The sequence below is a fragment of the Nansenia antarctica genome (assembly GCF_963989245.1).
Source record: "Nansenia antarctica genome assembly, chromosome: 1".
NCBI classification, from domain to species: Eukaryota; Metazoa; Chordata; class Actinopteri; order Argentiniformes; family Microstomatidae; genus Nansenia; species Nansenia antarctica.
The window spans coordinates 70,879,132-70,901,611 of record NC_137674.1 but is presented as its reverse complement, the minus strand read 5'-3'; the positions used below and the strand labels follow the sequence as shown (position 1 = coordinate 70,901,611).

Below are 22,480 nucleotides of genomic sequence, written 5' to 3'. Positions count from 1 at the left end.
GTTCTCCATTTCTCTGGGGGTTTAGTTGGATGTCAACTCCCCATCACGTTTCAGCTGACTGTTTTCTGAGTTACAGGAAACACAGGGAAGTCTCCTCTGCCAAGGCATTCACTGACCTTGGTGTTTACTGTAAGATCTACGTAGTCCTGTTGTATGTTCAGAATTACACTCTACAGAAAATAACATCCCATTATGAAAACAACCCGAAGGTCATAACTGTCAGCGACGGTAGCCGCTCAAAGCAGGGTGAAAATCTGGATGGTATTAATCACAACCCATGGCTATCTATGCCATTCTCTAGCTGTCCCGATGTCTCCTGCTGACTAATTCTCTATTGAGCTGTCTCTCAGCTGGAGCTCCTGATCCTGACTCTGGGTCTGTGGGGGGTATTGGTTTACCCACAGGGCCACGCGGAGCCAGGGGAGCTCTGCGGGTTGTCACGGCGCAGACACATCCCTCCTCCAGGTCACTCCGGCCACACAATCAGGCCCTGTACTGAGCTCCAGCGGCCCGTCTGCAGGCCCTGAAACCCAAGCAGGGTGAGTGAAAGGACCACCGCTCCACCCCCCCCCCCCCCCTCTGGCCCTTTAACTCCGTGTCAGTGTGGCCTATGGTCGTACAATAATTTCCTCTTGTATTATTGATGCTGCGGGGAACAGCAGTCACTCAGCACCGCGGGGCTCGGTTGGCCGCGGGAATATTCAATGAGAAAACGATACCCACCCTCCCTCCTCCCCTCCCTCCCCCCCCCCCCCAGCCTTCCTCTCTCTCTGTCCCTGCAGAAAACACAGAGCATTGGGAAGACCAGCTGGAGAGACCAACTCCCAGTACATAAGGGGGCTAGGGGGGGGGGGGCACCTTCTCACAGAGGGCGCTGGAGCAAGATCAGGGTTCTGTTTGAGTGGTTTGGAAATGCACCCCCACCCACCCACACCCCCACACCCCCCCCCCCCCCCACACACACACACACACACACACACACACACACACACACACACACACACACACACACACACACACACACATACTTTTCTATATCTATCCATCCCTCCCTCCCTTCCTTCCTCCCTTGAAGTAAGCTGTTAACATAATTGAATAGATGAAAGCAAGGGTTCCACTATGACCATTGCTGACAGAATGACTTCTTTACTCCTTCTCTGCTCATGCGGTTTACCAATACGACTTTGTTCAAAATCTGTGGTTCTCCTTTTGACCTTGAGGGATGTGAGGGTACGTTTACATCTTCATTTGTTTACCAGGTACATTTGTGATTTGACTTGAACATTCTCCTCACAGGTCAGACGTGGTGGGCTTTAGGGGCACGGCTGCACTGATGGAGACTTGTATTGGTCTGTACAGAGATAGCATTGATAGGACGGAAGTGGAAGTGGTCTAGACTCTAGAGGAGAAGGAAGCTTCCCATTTCAATTATGGAATCCTAACAAACCAAACAATGGTCTTGGGTTATGGTTTGTTCTGCATATTGGGAATAGTATGTGATTATATTTTCCTCTAATTCTAAAATTACTAACACACTTTGGGCTTGTTCATTAGAATTTTCTTCAATTGCTCTGTATCTTCAAAACTTTCCCTTAAAATAGTTTGAGCTGTTCATGAGTCAACGTCCTGTGTTTCTCAGGATGTGTGAACTCAGTATCGCACCTTTTCAAACAACTATTTCCCCCGAGAAATCAGGCTCCTGGAGAAATACACTGGAAGAAAGCAAAAGACTGCCACCCCCAAACCAACCCCACGCACACTACAAAAATGAACATATTACAGTAACTACTTGCACACTACTGGATTACTTGTATACCACTGGACTACTACTGTGCTGTATTATATTGCATTTAATATCATTGTACTTTGCACAGCATTTTTGCATTGAAGCCACTGTAGTACCATCACTTTATTACTGCAGGGTTACTTCTTTTATTTACTTACATTACTTATTATTATTGTGTTTTTGTATCTGAATGCTGCAATGTCAATGTTGAGGAACCAAAGCCTAAGAATTTTACTGTGTTTTATTGTGTACTTGTGCAGTAAGATGTAATAAAAGTGATTCTGATTCTGATTATTTTCTCAATTGTTAGGAACATGACTCCTCGCATCCTCTCCTCCGTCATTCACTTGTGTCCTACTGAAAATTGGACAACATTTTTGAGAAAAATTGGAGAACATCTAGGTTCCTCCCGTTACATATGTGGAGGACAGAGGAGGAGGACAGAGAAGGACAGAGGAGGGGACGTGAGGAATTGTGTTCCTAACAATGGAGAAACAGCTTCTGTGTCTCTGTAGTGGTGTGCGTCTCTTAAAGTCAGGGAGAGTATATTATATATATATATATATATTACTAACACACTTTGGGCTTGTTCATTAGAATTTTCTTCAATTGCTCTGTATCTTCTTCTCTGTTTCTTGAGAAACCCTTGTTGGCAAGCACAGCGGTCAGACGTTTCTTTTAGTTGGTCACCAATGGCGCTTTTCCACTACCGGGCTGCATTTGCATCCGTGCCGTGCCGTGCCGTGCCGTGCCGTACTTTCAGAAACGCTTCTCCATTATACTGAGCGACCCGGGACTGTAGGTGGAGTTACGTGTCATAAGAGCACTTCACTGTAATAAGTGCCGCTATACAGCTCAACAGGGGAAATGCGATAAGAATTATGTCAAAATGCAGCACTATCATGCACAGATCAGCCTTAAAACATGTAACTTAAGTGCCTATTACTTGCCGCTTTCAGTTCGTCACATCAACGGGGGAAATGCGAGATGAACTCTACGCGAGTTCCATAAATTCCTCAGTTGAACGGAAAGTCCTAAAGTGTTCCCCCTTTCCACGGGTAATAAGGAATTGGCAAGAATAGATCGATATAAATAGATCAACATTTAAAAACAGATGAAGAGAATGATTACAATATAGACATAAAAGTGTTATTACTGGAACTGTATTCTATTAGCGGGATAAAGCACTCTCTCTATTTCGGGCTAAACTGTGCAGTGTAGCCGGCGTCTTCCAGCAACCGGACACTTCCATAAATAACAACAAATATGTCATATGTAAATGTAAATATGTATAATACCACGTTCATTGATAAAATGACACCAGGGATGGAAAGGGGTGATGGCAGTTTTAGAAGGGGGATGATGAAGCGCTGGAATATGGAACGGCACAGCACAGCACAACGGGGGGAAATGCGATAAGAATTATGTCAAAATGCAGCACCATCATGCACAGATCAGCCTTAAAACATGGACCGTTAGATATATAACGTTATACAGGGAGCGATGTATTTCTACGGAAAGGCTGTGCTTCTCTCATTGTGTGTGCTTTGTGTGTTGTGTGTGCTTCTCTCATTGGAATGACGCGGGGCGCGGGGCTCAAGCACTGTCTTGCTGGTAGTCAAATATATTTATTTATACAGCATATGGATGTTACTTGCCGCTTTCAGTTCGAGTAGATTTGTAGTTTAGATCTCGCAAACAGGGATAAAGGGAGCAAGACACGAATCTGCATTTGGCTGAGTGAACGGCAAGTGAACGGCGAGTGAACGGCGAAAATGCCTGGACGGCACAGCTTGGGATTCCATTGAAGTTACAGGGAACGATGCGTGAAAGAGGTTTAAATGTTGAAATAACAGTAATACCATGTGCATTGATAAAATGACATAAGGGATGAAAAGGGGAGATGGCAGTTTTAGAAGGGGGGTGATGAAGCGCGCTGGACTGAGGGACCAGCACATCGCCATAATAGCGATTTTTTTGTTATGCTTGTTGTAAATAAAAGTTCTATGATGCATTGAAATGACATTAAACTAAGATAGTACGATGGTTAGCATAACTTTTCTAATCTTTATTAATAAGTTATTACAGAAACAGTAAGTGACATTTTCCTAGAGAGAAATCTGTTGTGGTATTTAAAGATGGCGGTTAGCGAAGAAATCTATGAACATGGGATGACGATTTCCATTGACCAATCAACGGTGTGCAGCGTCACACGTCACACGCAGCCTGGCAAAAAAGTACCTTTCCCCAACTTTCGCTACCCATCGCGAACAAGAAATATTTTAGTTCTTGTTCGGCACGGGTACCAGAAATGGCACGGGTACTTTTGGCAGTGGAAAAAGGATAATAAACCGGGCCAGCATGGGCTGACCCGGGCTGGCCCTGTAGTGGAAAAGCGCCACAAGTTTGCGCAGATCCCACTTTTGGCCCACTCCTCTTTGCTGATCCTCTCCAAATCCTTACGGTTTGGAGGTTGTCACTTGGCAACTCGAAGCTTCAGCTCCCTCCATAGATCTTCTATGGGATTAAGGTCCGGAGACTGACTAGGCCACTCCATGACCTTAATGTGCTTCTTCTTGAGCCACTCCTTTGTTGCCTTAGTCAGTATTTTTCCAGTATTTCGGTACTCGGCCTGCGGCCTCGTACCTACGACTGAATCACAGCCGTGCTGATATTCAGTATAACAGCACTCCCTCTCGTGTGATATTGCTTAATTAAATGGACAATGGCCAAATGTATATAAAATCACATAATTTCATTACCTTAACATCTGTCCTCTCGTATTCCTAAAAGATGGAGGAGGGGAAGAGGGTGGGCACGTGTGGTGCCCACGCCAAATGACGCATCATTACGTTACAGATGTGTAGAAAATGTCAAAGATTTCAAACATTCAAAATGTCAAACATCTGTAATGTCCTTGTTTTTTTAGATATCTTCAAATGCTTAAATATTAAGCATAAATACTGCCATAAATATTGACAAAGGGCAATTCGAAAAGAGCATTTGAAAAAAAAAAATCTTTTCATATCATTTTCTCCGCCATCTTGGAATGGATCTCTTATCCTTTAACACCCTATATAGAGATGTGCACCACGCAGTACAGTTACAGTTGATTTTAAGTTAATTTGTATAAGTTTGGCCAAATTTTGCATCTGCAGACAAATCCATCATGGTGAACCTTATGGGTTCTTGAGGCAAATATGTTCCCCATGAGGAAAGGCACATATGTACCAAGTTTCATGAATTTTCATCCAACGGAGTGGAAATGCCAGCATTCTGAAATTAATAATTTACTTTTGGTTATTATAGCGCCATCTATGGTCTAATCATGGTCATTCTTTCTGCCATAGTAATTTCTTGCTCTCTAGTTGTGGCATGCAAATTTATAGCATTTTTGGTCAGGGACTTTTTGAGCTACTTGACCAAAGCCAGGAAAAGAAGAAGAAGAAGTATACCACCAATAACAATACTGTTACGTAGTAGTAGTAGGAACACTAATAAGGAAACACAATAAAACACAAAAACATCTGGATTTACGACCCATGTTTAATCAAACATTACTTCAATAACATGATGTATTGCACAACATAGCCTATAGAAAATCACCTACAATTTATGAATAACATAGATTCAGTGATACAGTGTCACCGATCCAGTAGAGACCGATGAGTCACTCTAAGCAAGGAAGAAGGACGAAGTATTTGAACAGGTCCCAGGTCATTGGACACTCAAGTAGCAAGCAAAGTAAGAGCAGAGGGAAGGAATTCCATCACCACTATGGGGCAGCAAACCCATGATAATAAAAATGGGATGGCAGTACAAAGCATCTAATGATTGTTAGATGATTGGTAATTATAGACATTGGTAATAATATAATTATAGACATTTGTAATAATATACACTGAGCCGACATACAGTAGGTTTAAGTTACCACAGAGCCTCCACACAGAACACCTCTCCTTCAGTTCTCACTCTTTGTAAACAGAGGAAATTCAACCCCTCCTGGCAGTCCCAGGTTCCCCAGACCTCCTCCTCCCTGGACAGGGTTCCCCAGACCTCCTCCTCCCTGGACAGGGTTCCCCAGACCTCCTCCTCCCTGGACAGGGTTCCCCAGACCTCCTCCTCCCAGGACAGGGTTCCCCAGACCTCCTCCTCCCTGGACAGGGTTCCCCAGACCTCCTCCTCCTTGGACAGGGTTCCCCAGCAGAGGTGTGGGGCGGGGCAGAGGGGAAGCTCTCCTCCGGTCCTGGCCAGGTTCTCCAACGGGTCCCTGTTCACCCACAGTCACCGACCAAGCCAGGAAATGCAGGCCTGTCCACACCTGGGTCAACTGGGTGTTAAAAATGACCATTAATTTGGGCCTGGATCTGCTCCGTCTAAGAGACCCGGCTGGCTAGGTCTGTGTAGTGATTCTGGCTGGCTAGGTCAGTGTAGAGACGGCTACACGGCTTTGTCTCCTTCACACTGTGTGTGTGTGTGTGTGTGTGTGTGTGTGTGTGTGTGTGTGTGTGTGTGTGATTGCGTACATGTGCGTGTTTGGTCAATAAATAGCTCGCCAGTAAGAGCAAAGTGCAGTCACAATGTTTTGGTCGGTGGTGTTGGTGCTCTTTTCCGTCCTCCTCTTCTTCTTCCTCTGGGTCCGCCGACCCAGCGGCTTCCCTCCAGGACCCCGTCCCCTGCCCCTCTTTGGCAACCTGCTGCAGCTGAACCCGACTAACCCCCTGAAGGACCTGGACAGGGTAAGAGAACATCAGTAACCTCAGTGACTGGAAGGTTTACATTGGCTTTTCTATCTATGAGATTTTTCCTAGAGTATTCCTTTCTGACCTAATTAATATAATGTACATGTTTCATCAAGATTAAATGAGTTTTCATCACATGAGCAGCAGTAGCCACTGTGACAGGTTCCAGAGACTGAGTTGACCTTCATTACTCCTAGAAACAAAGTCCACTGAGTTCACTATAATTGTGTTTTCAGATATGATTTTTTTACAGAATATAAACCCTAACCCTAACACTTGATGGGCTAATTGATTGGTGGGCTTTTTCAGCAACAACAGATACTTGTTAAATAAAGAAAAACCTTTAAGTCAGCTCCTAAAGTGTGTTTGTTGAACTGTCACTCAACTCACTGTCTCACTGTGTCTTTTTTCTCTCTCTCTCTCTCTCTCTCTTTCTCTGTCTCTCTCTCTCTCTCTCTCTCTCTCTCTCTCTCTCTCTCTCTCTCTCTCTCTCTCTCTCTCTCTCTCTCTCTCTCTCTCTCTCTCTCTCTCACTCTCTCTCTCTCTCTCAGCTGTCAGAGCGCTATGGAAACGTATTCAGCTTGTACATCGGTTCCCGGCCCGTTGTGGTGCTGAGCGGCCTGGAGGTGATTCATGAGGCGCTGGTCACTCACGCGACCGAGTTTTCAGGACGACCTAACCACGTCATGATCAGCCACATTACTGAGGGCAAAGGTACTCAGAACTGGAACTCATCCTGGCAGAGTTTTATAGTGGTAAATACTATAGGACTGGTCCAGACAGGAGTAGTCTTACATCAGTTATCAAGTGCTGAGCAGTGACACACACACAAACACACACATATTTACAGTTTGATATTATAGTTTTGTTGCAAGGAAATCCTTTGGGCCCAACTTTAATACTTTAAACAAAAGACGACAAGTGTGTGTGTGTGTGTGTGTGTGTGTGTGTGTGTGTGTGTGTGTGTGTGTGTGTGCGTGCGTGCGTGCGTGCGTGCGTGCGTGCGTGTGTGTGTGTGTGTGTGTGTGTCTGTGTGTGTTCATCAGGGATCATTCTGGCGGATTATGGCCCCAGCTGGAAGGAGCATCGGCGCTTTGCTCTGTCCACACTGCGGAACTTTGGTATGGGTAAACGCTCCATGGAAGATCGCATCCTAGAGGAGGTCTCCAACATCTCCTCTGAGCTGGAGACCAGTGCTGGTAAAAAAACAAATAAACTGGTGCTACAGATACCCTATAGTTCCAACATCTATTCTGTTGATGCTATTATCCCAATACTTTCAATGTGACATTAACACTAAAGTATTCACATTTGGAATAAGTACAATGTTAGTGTGGTGATTGTTGCTCTGTCCTGTCTGTGTATTCAGCTCTTTGTTAGTCTTGCCTGTGTATGTTGAATCGTTGCTTTGTTCTGGCAGGCAAGTCTATTGATCCTCAGAACCTGTTCCATCAGGCTGCATCTAACATCATCTGCTCAGTGATTTTTGGGGACAGATTTGAGTATGATGACCCGTTCTTCCAGACACTCATCAACGGAATGCAGAAGCTCAATAAACTTGCCATTGGACCGTGGGCCATGGTACAGTACAGTTTGAACAACTTATATTTACCTCTACTGCTTTGGAACCAAAGGCTGGAGAATGTAGGAGAGCGCACGGGTCTTTGCACACTGATGCATTTTTTTCGTATGCGTATTTTTAAATCCGTCATCCGGAAAAAAACGTTACCTTGCACACTGACCTCCGATGGGTTTATTAGAGTCCGATGCGATTTTTTTTGTTATATTGACGTGGCGAAATTTCGCAATATGCACTCTACATTCTAAATGCCTGATTTAGCAAAAGGTACAAACAAGTGAGAGCAATAAAACTCAAACCAAATGGTAGACTACACCAGTAGAATGTATTATCAGTAGAAAAGTACAATAAAGCTTTTTTATTTTAACAAAGTGTGGTGTGTATCTCAGTGGCGTACCGCAAAATCCTGAGCCCCCCCCGCAAGGTGGCGGCGGGGGCCCTTTCGCAACGGAGGTTTAAAAAAACGTGCGTTTTTTAGAGTCCGATGCGTTATTGACGTTGCGAAATTTCGCAATATGCACTCTACATTCTAAATGCTTGACTTAGCAAAAGGTACAAACAAGTGAGAGCAATAGCCTATAACTAAAACCAAATGGTAGACTACATCAGTAGAATGTATTGTAACGATCCTGTATGAGGCCCCGTTAACAGCTCCTCCAAGGGAGGTAACTCTCTTGGTCTAATCAAGAAGATTCCCGTTCGCTACACTGGTGTCAGAAAGTTTGGATGGAAGGAAGGCCATCGGAGAGGCGTGTCCACGTGAGGGACTTGACATAGTGAAGCGTGAGGGCACGCTCTCCCGAACGGTGAGGATAGTGTAACGATCCTGTATGAGGCCCCGTTAACAGCTCCTCCAAGGGAGTTAACTCTCTTGGTCTAATGGTTAGCGCGGCCGTCGGTTATGCGGGAGGTCGGGGTTCGACTCCCGCATGGGGTGAGTTACACTAGAAGATTCCCGTTCGCTACAGTATTATAAGTAGAAAAGTACAAGCTTTATTTATTTTAACAAAGTGTGGTGTGCATAGCAGTGCGATATATCTGTAAACATACAATCTGTAGACTCTCCGCTAAGGGTTGCCAGATGGGATTGAGAATTTCCAACCTAACCAATCTAAAAACTGCTAAATCCACCAAAAACCAGCCAATCTGGCAACCCTGTCTCCGCTGCATCAGAGTCTACTTGTTGCGCAAAATAGGCCCGGGTTTTGTCAAATCCTTTGTTGGACATCTCGTTTCTTAAGTCCTGGTATATTGTGGCATTTCTTTACTGTTTGCCATCTGGAATACCCAGGGAGACGCAGACAGCAGAAGTAGAATAGAATAGTAGAATAGAATAGAAAAAGAAACCGCTATAACCAGCTGAATGATGTACCTGTATGATGCACTGGCAGTCTGTGACAGTGTGTGCACCTGCCCGGACCCTGCCCTTCTGCCTGAGTTTGAGTATGATGCTGCCCAAATGAATGTTATTGTTTAGTGATGCTGCCCAAATAAATTGAAGAAATACGCTCCTCAATGTCAATGAAGTGTTTAATGACAAAGATGAAAACGCCCTGCAAATATACAAACAATAGAAGCATGAATTGAGATAAAGTATAAGCAGGGTAAATGTAATATATATAACTTAACCAGAAACATTCGAATAACCAACTTACAGGAATAGGTGGACAGCTCAATAGACGGCCACCGTAACATGAACGTCTGACACTAAACAAATAATAACATGGCCGACTCCTGACTGAGCCGGACAGCATAGCAAACGAGATACTGCCACCTAGTGGACAGGCGGTATACCCTTCATCCCCCCCAGTCCGGAAAGCTATAAACTGAAACAGGTAATTGGACTCAGTCCCGCGTCCAACGGCCTGTTTCGGGCTCGTAGTGCTTGGGTGGCTCCCTTGTACGGCGAGGCCTCGTAGGACGGGGCAGCGACAGTGGCGACTGCGACACTAGAAGCGAAGCGTTCGGGGTGGCATCAGTGGGTACAGGGTCGCCCTGGGACCCGAGGCCAGGGGCCGCCTCACCAGCAGACGCCGGCAAGGAGGGACCCAGGGCCGCGCCACAGGGTCCATCCGCCAGCTGCTGGACGATCCCCTGGGGCACCACCAGGCACGGTTGGACAGGTAGGGAGCGGTGTACCAAGGGCGCAGGTGGAGGGGACATAGCAGCTGGCTGGTGAGGAGCATAGGGGGTGTAGCCACGGAGGAACCGCCGGTTGCGTAAAGTCAGGCGTCCAGACCCATCAACCTTAACCCGATACTGATCGTGATCACGTGACTCCACCACCACCCCTGACCTGTCCCACTTGTTAGGGCTAGGGCCCTGCTGGTTCTGGAGGAACACCCTCTCACCAAGTGCCAATGGGCGGAGTGGCTTCGAGTGAGCCTGCAGGGACTCAGTGGTACGGGACATCCGGGTCCGAAGGGCATCCTCCTTTGCCGCCCATGCTTGGCGCCAGAGCGGTCGGATATGTGGGTTCGAGAACTTCTCAAGCCTGTTGACGAAGGAAAGCGAACCTCGAAGGGGGTGACCGAAGATAATCTGCGCCGGTGAGAGGTTGCAGTCGGGGTCAGGCGTGTTGCGTAACTGTATCATGGCACGCAGAAAGCGGTCATGATCGAGACTGCCAGTCGGGCCAGTGTTGGACATCAGGAGGCGCTTCGCAGACTTCACTGCAACTTCCGCTCTTCCGTTTGACTGTGGGAAAGCAACAGAGGACACACGGTGTTTGACGCCCCACAAACGGAGGAAGTCCTGTGTCTGGCCTGCTGTGAACTCCGGACCACCGTCGCTCGAAAGTTCCTCCGGCACGCCAAAGGAGCCAAAGAACGCACGGAGGTGGCGAACCAGCCCAGCTGAGCCTCCCATATCAGTGCCTGCTGTGGAGCATAGGACCTCCACCCAGCCCGATAGTCGATCTCCGATAACCAGGAAGTGACGACCTCCATAGTCAAAGAAGTCAGCAAACACCGCCTCGAATGGGGTGGACGGTGGCGAGGATGGCAGGGGGGGCGTGGCTGCTTGTGACGGAGCGTTCCGGTTACAGTCCGCACATCCGTACCTGGCGGCTCGGATGTCCTCTGACATCCCTGGCCAGTAGACTATGGCACGGGCCTGTTGCCCCATCGCCGAGATCCCTTGGTGGGCGGCATGGAGGTGTCGAAGGACGCTGTCGCGGAGGGATGGAGGGACCACGACGCGGTCATGATATAGCAGGACGCCGTCCTGTGCGTAAATGGACTCACAGACTGGTGATAGACTCGCCAGGGCTGGGTCGTTCATATCAACCCTGTCCCCATGTTCGATCAGGTGCAGAAGGTGGCTGAGGCATGCATCACTTGCTGTTTCTCGTGCAAGGACGGTCCAAGAGACGGCTCCGAGCTCTTGTGCATCGGCGCGGATGGAAGCCATAAGTGCTGACTCCACGGCGTCAGGCACGCCCGGCAATCCCAGTGAGAGGCCGTTCGCTGAGCCTGATGGAGACGGATGTCTTGAGGTTGCGTCAGCGGCATAGTTGCTCTTTCCAGGCAGGTGCACAATGTCGAAGCGCCATGGGAGGGTACGCTGCTTGAGTCTAAACAGGCGTGAGTTCGTTATCTCATCTAGCGTACGGTCGCCAAAGATCTTCACCAGGGGCTTATGGTCTGTAACTACGACGAGGTTGTCGCTCCCCTGCGTGAAGTACCGTGCTTGCTCCAGACCCCAGGCCACGGCTAGGGCCTCTCCTTCGATGGCCGCATAGCGCTGTTCGGCCGGGGACAGGAAGCGTGAACCAGCGAGGGTGATCCTCCATCCTCCCGGGCAGCAGTCTGGTATGCTCGAGGCGCAGCTACAATGTTGTTGGAGCAGGAAGTAACCAATACCGCGCTTGGACCAGTCAGGGCGGAGGCAGGTGCGCTTCTGCATGTCGTAGATCTCCACGCCCTCACGGATAGCCCCGACAATAGCACTTTTGGACGTTTGGAAGGCTTCCTCCAGTTCGGGTGACCATGAGAATTTACAGCGTGGGCTGAGGAATGGCTTAAATGGAGCCATCGTGTCGCGCAGCTGGGCATAGTTCGACACCTGGTTGACAAGGCCGAACCAGCTCCTGACATCCGTCGTGGAGTCCGGGGTGGGGAAGTCTCGGATAGCGTCCAAGTACTTGGGGAGTGGCTCGATAGTAGTGTCCGACACCCTGAAGCCAGCGAACTCGACGTCCCTCTCCGCAAACTGGAACTTGTCCGGGTTCAACACGATGCCTGCCCGGCCGACACGAGTAAGGAAGTCGATGGTCCTCCACCAGTGCTGCTCCAGGTCGGTGTCATAGTGGATGGTGTCATCCACACAACGTTCCTTACGCTCATAGTCCGAGAGGACCGCATCGAAACGGCGGTTGTAGCCATCCCCCGACGATAGGAAACCTTGTGGCGCCCTGGTGTAACGCCAGCGGCCAAAGGGCGTGATGAATGTGGTCAGGTGACGATCCGATTCACGCAGCGGCACACTGTGGTAGCCATTCCAGGCGTCCGTGACAGTCTTCCAGGTGTCCTTTGGGATACGACGTGCGAGGTGGAATGGGGACTCGGTGGCGAAAGTCTCACATAGGCAGAACTTGTTGAGAGGTGAGAGGTCCACGGTCCTGCGGGGGGAGCCATTGTGCTTCCGAGTGACCACCATACGATGGCACCATGTCACTGGTTCGCCGTATGGCACACGTTCAATGACACCGAGGGCCTCATCCCGGAGAAGGTCATCGTGGACTCTCTGCTGCCAGTGTAGAGGCACAACGGCCGCGGTGTGGCATGCTCTCGGCGTGGCTGCGGGGTCCACATGCATTTCAATGGGTGGCCCTTCCATGCACGGCAGCGCCCGATGAGGGCAAGTGTTGAATGTGGATGAGGCGTATCTCCCGAATAGCCAATCCTTCATCCGGCTGTTGTTCTCTGGTGTGACAGGGAAGGGTAGCGCTGTAGGGCGTTCCGGAGGGACCGTACGCTGGGGACATGAGCACTGGGCGCTGTGGGGGTTACTCGGGTCGCCGCAGCCGCCGTTGGTGGACCTCGTAGCATTGACGGACAGGGGCTGGTTTGGCGTGTAAGACCCACGCTCGTCGTTGGGCCCCCCTACGATGTCACCTGATGGGAAGTCCATAGACAAGAGGCCGAGGTTGAGCAGCGACTCGTAGGATAGGTACATGGCCCGGACTGAGCTGCTCACGTACACCATGGAGCGGCAGGACGCCACTCCACCGCTGCTGGAGGCTGTCGAGAGTCTAGCGAAGAATGCGCCTTCGACAGCTATGGGGGAGCGGTTGGCGGCCGACATGCTGAGATGGACGGGACGCAGGTCGTCACGTGAGAATCCGCAGGCAATGAACTCCTCTAGGGACCAAAGGTCCGACTGTGCACCAGTGTCCGCGATGGCGGATACCCTCGCCCCGTTGACCGAGCCACGGTCGCCGGTGCCTGCACTCGGTCCGACAGGCATGTCAACCGAGATAGTGATCAGCGCTCGGGGATGGTCTCTCAGCCTGGCCCTTCTCCATTCGCCCTTGGAGAAAATGTGGTGCTCAAGTCTGATGGGCGTGGGGGCGTGGCGTTGGTGGTGACTCCCACGACGTTGGCCAGGGCGGGCATCAGACTGAACCGACGAGATCTGGGAGATCGGTTCTGACTCCACGGCGGCCTGTTGACTGCTGGCAGATGGCTGCGGTCGCCCCTTGCGTCGGTGGGCCCTATAACAGTCGATACAAAGCTGGTGGGGCTTGGTATTCCATCCGCGGGATCCCTCTGTGAAGACATTAAAGGTTCTCTTACACTCAGGGCACGGGGCTCGTTTAGCCACGTCCGCTGGGCCTGGGGTCGTGGTGGGGCTTGCCTGTGGACTCTTTTTTAAGCGCTGGAATGACGACATGGCCGAAAGGGCGGATGACGGGAGAGCGTTGCGGGCCATCTCTTTATTTTCTATGAGTGCAACCACGTCATTCACTGGCATTTTAAGGATGTCTGGCGTCCCTAGTACCTCTCGGCGAATGTCCGAATCAGAGATGCCATTGACTAGAACGTCGCGGATGATGTGGTCGGTATAGTCCACATCCTCGCCACACCCACATACTGTAACATAGGCGCATGTCTCCGCTTTCCCCCGTACTCTGGCAGTGAAGGCGCGGAATGTCTCATCACGCTCCTGGCGTAGCTGGAGCAGCTCGGTGCGCAGGACACATGTGGCGACTGGGATGATTGCTAGTGAACGTAAGGCGGCAATTAGGTGTGGCAAAGGTTCGGAGGCGGCGTTGGGGTTGACTTTCAACAGGCTGTCACCAAGTTCAGGCCCAGCGCACTGAAACAACTGGAAAGGGGCCTCGGCGGCTCCTATGCCTGAGCCAGTGCAGAAGACGTCCCAACGACGGATGAACACGTTCCATTCCTCAATCGATACGCCTACGTCGACTTTAGGCCGATCCAGTTTCGGGCCTCGGGGGGTCGGCGCGGCTGTGACAGGCGATGTGCGTTGATGGGCAAATCCATGATTCGTCAACAGGGCAATGGCGAGTGCTTCGGACACGTTTTCAGTTCCGAAAGCGCAGCCAGGGACAGAGCATGCAACGACGACCATGGCTTCCTGGCGTTTTCATGAAAAAATACGCTCCTCAATGTCAATGAAGTGTTTAATGACAAAGATGAAAACGCCCTGCAAATATACAAACAATAGAAGCATGAATTGAGATAAAGTATAAGGAGGGTAAATGTAATATATATAACTTAACCAGAAACATTCGAATAACCAACTTACAGGAATAGGTGGACAGCTCAATAGACGGCCACCGTAACATGAACGTCTGACACTAAACAAATAATAACATGGCCGACTCCTGACTGAGCCGGACAGCATAGCAAACGAGATACTGCCACCTAGTGGACAGGCGGTATACCCTTCATAAATGTTATTGTTTAGTGCCGTACGCTTTCGTGGTATTATATTGTGTGAATTATCATCTGTATGTTGTTTTCTTTCACTCGACTAACCGCCGAGATAATACTTGAGACATGTACTTCCGTAAGCATTAATCCAACTGTCCTGCAGTTCTAATTTGACAATGTGTCCCTCTACCATGGCGGAGTGGTCAATAACAACTCTCAAAAGGCTTTTGACGGACGCGAAAAACGCAGAAAATCGAACCTGTTCCGAAATTTTTTTGGACGGACGAATATTACGGATTCGGTGTGCAAGCGTGATTGACACAACATGAGTTCTAATTTATTTTTTTAACGGACGTAAAAAACGCACGTGAAAAACGCATTGGTGTGCAAGGGCCAGAAGCTGCATTGGGTAAAAGAAAAGATGACTTTTTTCGAAGTTTCGCTGAATTTTGTTCCTTTTTATAGGAAAGTTCCCGTTTTTGCGCACCGCTGAGGTATTTTCGCTTGCTCATTTTCGTGTGACGTCAAAGTCATGTTGCTATTGGATACGGCTAACTATGTTTATATTTTTAAATATAGGCCTATATATTAAAATTAAGGTTGACACAATGAAGGGCCACTTATTATTATTATTATTATTATTATTTTTTTTTTAAGTTTGTATCCGATGTTAGGGGGCCCCCTAGTGGCTGCCCCCCCCCCCCCCCCCCCCCCCCCCCGCGGTGCGTCGCTTGCGGGCCCGTCCGCTATGCCACTGGTGTATCTCCAGCAGTGCGATATAAACATACCATCTTGTAGACTCTCCGCTAGGGTTGCCAGATGGGATTGACAATTTCCAGCCTAACCACAATTTAAAACCGCTAAATCCACCGAAACCAACCCATCTGGCAACCCTGTCTCCGCTGCTTCAGAGTCTTCCACTTGTTGCGCAAAATGGGCCAGGATTTGTCAAATCCTTTGTTGGGCATCTCTTAAGTCCTGGTATATTGTGGCATTTCTTTGCTGTTTGCCATCTAAGACATGTTTAGCAGACATGTTTTTATCACGCGTAAGGGAATACCCAGGGAGACGTAGACAGCAGAAGTCGAATAGAATAGTAGAATAGAAAAAGAAACAGTTATAACCATGCTGAATGATGTCTATGTCTATGACAGTGTGTGCACCTGGCTGGACCCTGCCCTTCTGCCTGAATTTGAGTAGCCTATGATGCTATCCAAATATAAAATGCAATTTCATGTAATCTAAAGTGAAAGCAAAATTATATGTGTGAACACCCTACAACATGAGTTCTAATTATTATTATTTTTAACGGACGTTAAAAAATTGGTGAACGCATTGGTGTGCAAAGACCTTTAAACTGTTGTTTATTATATCGAGTGGGCTCTTCTCAAAACGGAAAAACACATTGAAAGTTTTTGCTCATTTGCAGCCCTTTTTACCAGACTGTGTCACATTTATGATAGTTTCTATGATCTACCATGGTTTATTCTGTACATTGTCCACATTTCTATGAAGTTTGGACCAGCTTCATCTATTTGTTTTAGCTCTATGAAGTCATGCCTGTCCTGAGGGTCCTCCCCTTGCCATTCAAGAAAGCCTTTCACAACTACAATCAGATCAAAGAACATGTCCAGAAGGTTGTGACCCAGCACAAAAGGTCAAGGGTTGCAGGAGAGCCCAGGGACCTCCTTGACTGCTACTTGGACCAGATGGATAAGGTAACCAATCAGATGAGAGAATGGTGCTCCTCAATGAACATGGAACAACCCAGCTGGGGGGAGAAGGACAGAGTGAGATGTAGAAATCATATGCATTGTGTGTGTGTGTGTGTGTGCACTTGTGTGTGTGTGTGCTTGTGTGCTTGTGTGTGTTATCAGAGCGCTGATGGAGGCTCATCATTTGATGAGACTCAGATGGTGATAATGTTGCTTGATCTGTTCATCGCCGGGACAGACACCACCTCAAACACCCTCCGCAGTGCCTTGCTACTGCTAATGACTAACCAACACATCCAGGGTGAGTGCACACACACACACACACACACACACACACACACACACATTGTGTTGGTTGGTGGTGCTTATAGGATGTGATTCCTTTCCACAGAGCGGTGTCACAAGGAGATTGAGGCGGTGCTTGGTGGACGAGCACACGCCTCATATGAGGACAGACACGCCATGCCGTACGTTCAAGCCGTGATCCACGAGACGCAGCGCATCTCAGACGTCGTGCCCCTTGGCGTGTTCCACACTGTCAACCGCAGCACGCAACTCCATGGTTACCAGCTGCCCAAGGTGAGAGTTGCCATAACAACTAATGTTTTGTCCCTTCCTTTAGCATCACATGTCCTGATCTACAAGGAGTGGTCTTGATGGATGCAGAATGTCACTGACCTTTTAGATCGTCCTATAGAGTTACTCTCAGTTGCTCTTCATGTATTTCTTCTCACTATCTCACAATTTGTGACAACAGCTGGTGAAAGTGGGAACAAGTCGGTAACCAATCAAAATGTTCTGACTTTCATTCTGACAAATGTAAATAAATCTCACAATTTTGTTCGGACTATTCCAGGGTACGATGGTGATTCCTAACCTGTCCTCTGTGCTACATGAAGAAGGCCAGTGGAGGTTCCCTCATGAGTTCAATCCTGATAACTTCCTCAACGAAGATGGAGAGTTTGTGAAGCCAGAAGCCTTTCTGCCATTCTCAGCTGGTAGGTAGAAAATAAACACAAGTGTGTGTGTGTGAATGTGTATGTGTGAGAGACAGAGAGAGAGAGAGAGAGAGAGAGAGAGAGAGAGAGAGAGAGAGAGAGAGAGAGAGAGAGAGAGCGAGAGAGAATAACAGAGACAAATGCAGTCTTTCTTCACAGAGACTTTTTTCACACACTTTCTTCACACACTCCCAAACCTCAAAGACTTAGTTAACTTTGCAACTCACGACACTTCAATAACCAACCATATTCATACAGTAATATAATTTGGAATACAACAGTTGATGGTTGGTGCAGAGAGGTAGCATCAGTGTGTCCATATAGAATTCTCTCTCCCTGTTCCAGTTCCAGTAACAGTGTATCTGTAGACTGTCTCTCCACCGTGTCAGAGGATAGTGTGGATAGTGTCTGATTGTGTATTTGTGTGTGTGTGTGTGTGTGTGTGCGTGTGTGTGTGTTCCTCAGGTTCTCGTGTATGTCTGGGGGAGGGGTTAGCACGTATGGAGCTCTTCCTGATTCTCGTGACCTTGCTTCAGCATTTCCGATTCATCTTACCTGAGGATGGATACGTTCCTGACTTTGATCTCATCTTCGGGGGAACACAGTCACCTAAGCCGTACCGTTTAAGAGTTTCGTTGTGGAACAGCTAGCAAGGGTGAACTCAGTACCTTCTTTCAATATGTTTTGCAACACTTTGTGTAATTGAATAAAGATCGGAATTACCTTGTCATGCTAGAGCTGGTATTATTGCCTTCCATTCCCTTATCCTAACACTGTAACACAAGTATAATTTCTTTACATTTCTTATTTAATGTATTAATACCAGTGATGCCGGTAACGCGATACTAAGTATCGCGATACTCTAATCTGATTACTTTTCCCAGTAACGAGTATTCTATCGCGATACTATTTCCAAATCAGTAATCTGATTAAAGTTACTTATTCGAGTGACTGTGCGTTACTATTGCGTTACTACCTCATAACTTAGGCTAAATGCAGTATTTCTTTGTAATGTTCGATAGTAAACAAACATGTATTGCTTTTCTCGCGTCTTGGGGAGTGACGTCAGTGATCACGTTTTCAACACGAGGTGCAGCAGAATCGCTCACGTGTATCACCACGCTGATTGCACAGTGTAAACAGAAGCGTATAATGGAGCGAGAACAGAGATATGCGTTAAATAGCTGGAAATATAGGGATTATTTTGAGTTTGTGTCAGCAAAGGATGACAAGAACATAAATGTTCGTTGTACACTCTGTGCTGGAAAGAAAATATTGTCCTGTGGTAAAACCACAACATCAAATTTAAAGAAACATTTGGAATCTCTGCACAGCACAGTCAAGCTCGCGGAGAAAGTCCCAGAGACCGCGGCCTCGACTTCTGCGGGAGGTCCCACACCGCTCAAGCAACAAAAGCTGGACTTCAGTAGGCCTACAAAATCACAACCTGTAAGTGTGGGAGAGTTGAATAAATTGGTCGGGCGGTATGTTGTAGAGGAAATGCTGCCCATAAACACAGTTGACTCGCCCTCTTTCCGTGCCATCATTAACAAGATCCCCACTACTACCAATGCCGAGCTACCTCACAGAACATCTTTTTCTTCGTACTTGGAGAAGGAGTATGCAGAGATGGAAAAACATCTGAAGGCTGCGCTGAACGAGGTCGACTATGTGTCAACTACAGCGGACATTTGGACAGCTAACAATAGGAGCTATATGGGAGTAACGCTCCACTGGATTAGTAGATCCACATTAGACCGCAACAAGGCTGCATTGGCGTGTAGGAGAATCCGCGGTAGACACACGTATGATGTTATTGGTGCAGAAATCGAAAACATTCACTCTTCATATGGACTAATCAACAAAGTAGTAGCAACAGTGACAGATAATGGATCTAACTTTGTCAAGGCATTTCAAGTCTATCAGCCTGCTGTCACAGAGTCCGATGATGAGACGGTGGAGGAGGCCACGGATGATGTCACTTTTTTAGATGTGTCAGAAATCCTATCAGCTGAGGATGATAGTGATGGCCAGCTGATTCTTCCCCCGCACCAAAGGTGTGCTTCACATACCCTCAACCTTATTTCTACAAGTGATGTGGAGAAGTACATCACTTCCAAACCAGAGAGCAAGGCTGTGTATAGGAGCAGCACAGCAAAATGCACAGCTCTCTGGACGAAAGCAAGCCGATCTACCGTTGCGTCAGAAACGGTGGAGGAGGTTAACAAAAGAAAGCTCCTGGTACCGACATCCACAAGGTGGAATTCCTTTTACGAAGCCATAAAGAGAATCGCAGAAATCCCCATGAATGAGCTGACTACTCTGTGCAACAAGCTGGGAGTGAAGTGCTTCAAAGACCAGGAGTACCAGTACCTGCATGAGTACTGTACCGTCATGAAGCCTCTAACTATAGCACTGGATATCCTACAAGGTGACTGTCCGTATGGGACTTTACTGCCCACACTTGAAGTCCTGATGCAGAAGACCCTTGCTGTGAAAGACACCCTATCCAAGATGACTGCAGGCCTTCCAGATGCCATAGTGCAGGTATGCTATGTTGTTCCATCTTAAAGATAAATAAATAAATTTTCATTGCACTATTCATGAACATGGAGCAGAGTCACACCATACTGCAGTATGTAGGTTGTCAGTTGCACAAACTAATTGCATACATAATTAGTAAATAAAGGTATAAATAATAGACCTTATAGGCTACAACTAGATAATAATAAACATATCAAATTATATCTTTCAGGCTATCCAGACTCGTTTTGCCAGTGTGCTGGACAACAAAGATGCCCTTCTCGCAGCTGCTAGTTGTCCAAAATTCAAACTCCGATGGCTGAGAGATGAAGGTAGGAGGGAGCAAGTAAAGGAGCTTCTCACAGCAGAATGTCGCAAAACTGCTCCTGCAGCACAGAGCCCTGCCAGTGTACCCACCACGACTGCCAACCAAGGCGAGATGGACTTTTTTGCTTTTGAGGCGGAGCCAGAGGAGACCTACTCGGCAGAAAAGGAAGTCATGGACTACTTGAGGTCAGGGCATGAGCTTCAGATTCTGAATCAGTATCCAAACATTAAGAACATTTTCTTGAAGTATAACACTCCAACCCCATCTAGCGCTCCTGTAGAGCGGCTCTTTAGTCTGGGAGGTTTGGTGCTCACGCCTAGAAGGAACAGACTTTCTGACAAGAGGTTTGAGAAGCTTCTGTTAATGAGATACAACCACTGGTTTACTCGCCCCTTTCCACTGTTTCACTCATAGTGTGTTCATGGCCTCCATAGCGTGTTCATGGCCTCCATAGCGTGTTCATGGCCTCCATAGCGTGTTCATGGCCTCCTTCCAGTCTTGACAGCTGAGTTCACTCTTCATTGATAAACTCAGACTCACCCAGTTTAGGATTAGGATTATATTAGGATCATATCTGAATGGTCAGGGTAGGTTTTAGGTTTTGTGAAACCACTCCTTGCTAGTTACTGTGTTAAATAAAGATTATATTTATTTTATTGTTTAAAAACAAGTATTTATGTTGGGTGAGGCAAAGAAAGACTCTTTATTTTGTTGTTTTAAGTTATTGTTTAAAGTTTAATTATGTAATTTAAGTTACTGTTAAAATAAAGTGAGTTTTGGCAAAACCAGTTTTCATTTTTATGTTGCGGGGGGGGGGGGGGGGGGGGGGTCGGGTGCCTAGGCAGCTGCCAATAGTAACTAAAAAAGTAACTAGTAATCTAACTTAGTTACTTTTTAAATCAAGTAATCAGTAAAGTAACTAGATTACTTTTTAAAGGAGTAATCAGTAATCAGTAATCAGAATACTTTTTCAAAGTAACTGTGGCAACACTGATTAATACCACCTCAGGAAGCACAACAAGGGGCTTTACCTGGGGAGTGTCTGGGATAAGCATTGCCCACCCAGAGGAATCGTCTGCACATCACTTATCATTTAATTAATGAAAATTGTGACGAAGTATGCGTCAATGATAATTTTTCCATGACGAAGACGAGATGTTGACAAGCCGAAATTGATATTAGAAAATAAAAAGTGCCTAAATCTCTTCATATTATCGTTGACAAAAATGTCTTTAAATTTGTCATTGGTCATCAAAAAATCCACTGCTTTTCTATTGGCCATTTTGAAGGTGTTGGTGTGCCTAGTCGTTGCTCCTCCCTTGCATTAGGGATGGGCGATACCAAACTTTTTCAATTCGGTACGATACCAATACTTTTTGCTCCAATTTTACCAATAACGATACCGGAAGTAAAAAAATACAAATAAACGCCACATACCGGCCATACATTTATTACAAAAGCAAATGAGTACAATTAAATAAACATATTTTCTAGAAATACAATGATAAAGTAATAATAAAACTACACAGGGACAATTCCTGTGGAAATTGTGAAGTGTGCTTGCCCCTCTCAGCGGGAGCATGCCTATGTTCCCCGGGTCCTATGTTCCCCGGTTCCCCACTTCCGAAAAAGGGTTCTATGTTCCCCGCTTCCGAAAAAGGGTTCTATGTTCCCCGCTTCCGAAAAAGGGTCCTATGTTCCCCGCCTGCCGTTGTGTCAAGCGACCTCATGTGTCGTTATGTGGTACTGCATGAGAGTTTGACTCATTTTTTTTTTTTTTTTTGGGGGGAGGGTCTAAAGATGACTTGGAAATAATGAAGAACACAATGAATGTCATAGTATTGTCTCAGCATTTTATATAACTCCCTAGATAGATCATTTTCGAGATGGAATTGAAAATCTTATAT

General features: G+C 47.2%; 1 protein-coding gene across 1 annotated transcript; it reads left to right on the top strand.

Annotated features, from left to right (window-relative positions):
• The first annotated feature begins 6,351 nt into the window (after positions 1 to 6,351).
• Positions 6,352 to 18,459, top strand: LOC308168428 (cytochrome P450 2B4-like). The gene is made up of 9 exons (XM_080543015.1): positions 6,352 to 6,525; positions 7,080 to 7,242; positions 7,575 to 7,727; positions 7,949 to 8,109; positions 16,554 to 16,727; positions 16,887 to 17,025; positions 17,116 to 17,303; positions 17,581 to 17,722; positions 18,188 to 18,459. The coding sequence occupies exons 1-9, from the start codon at positions 6,367 to 6,369 to the stop codon at positions 18,370 to 18,372; spliced, it is 1,464 nt and encodes a 487-aa protein (XP_080399141.1). The 5' UTR covers positions 6,352 to 6,366; the 3' UTR covers positions 18,373 to 18,459.
• The last annotated feature ends 4,021 nt before the right edge of the window (positions 18,460 to 22,480 follow it).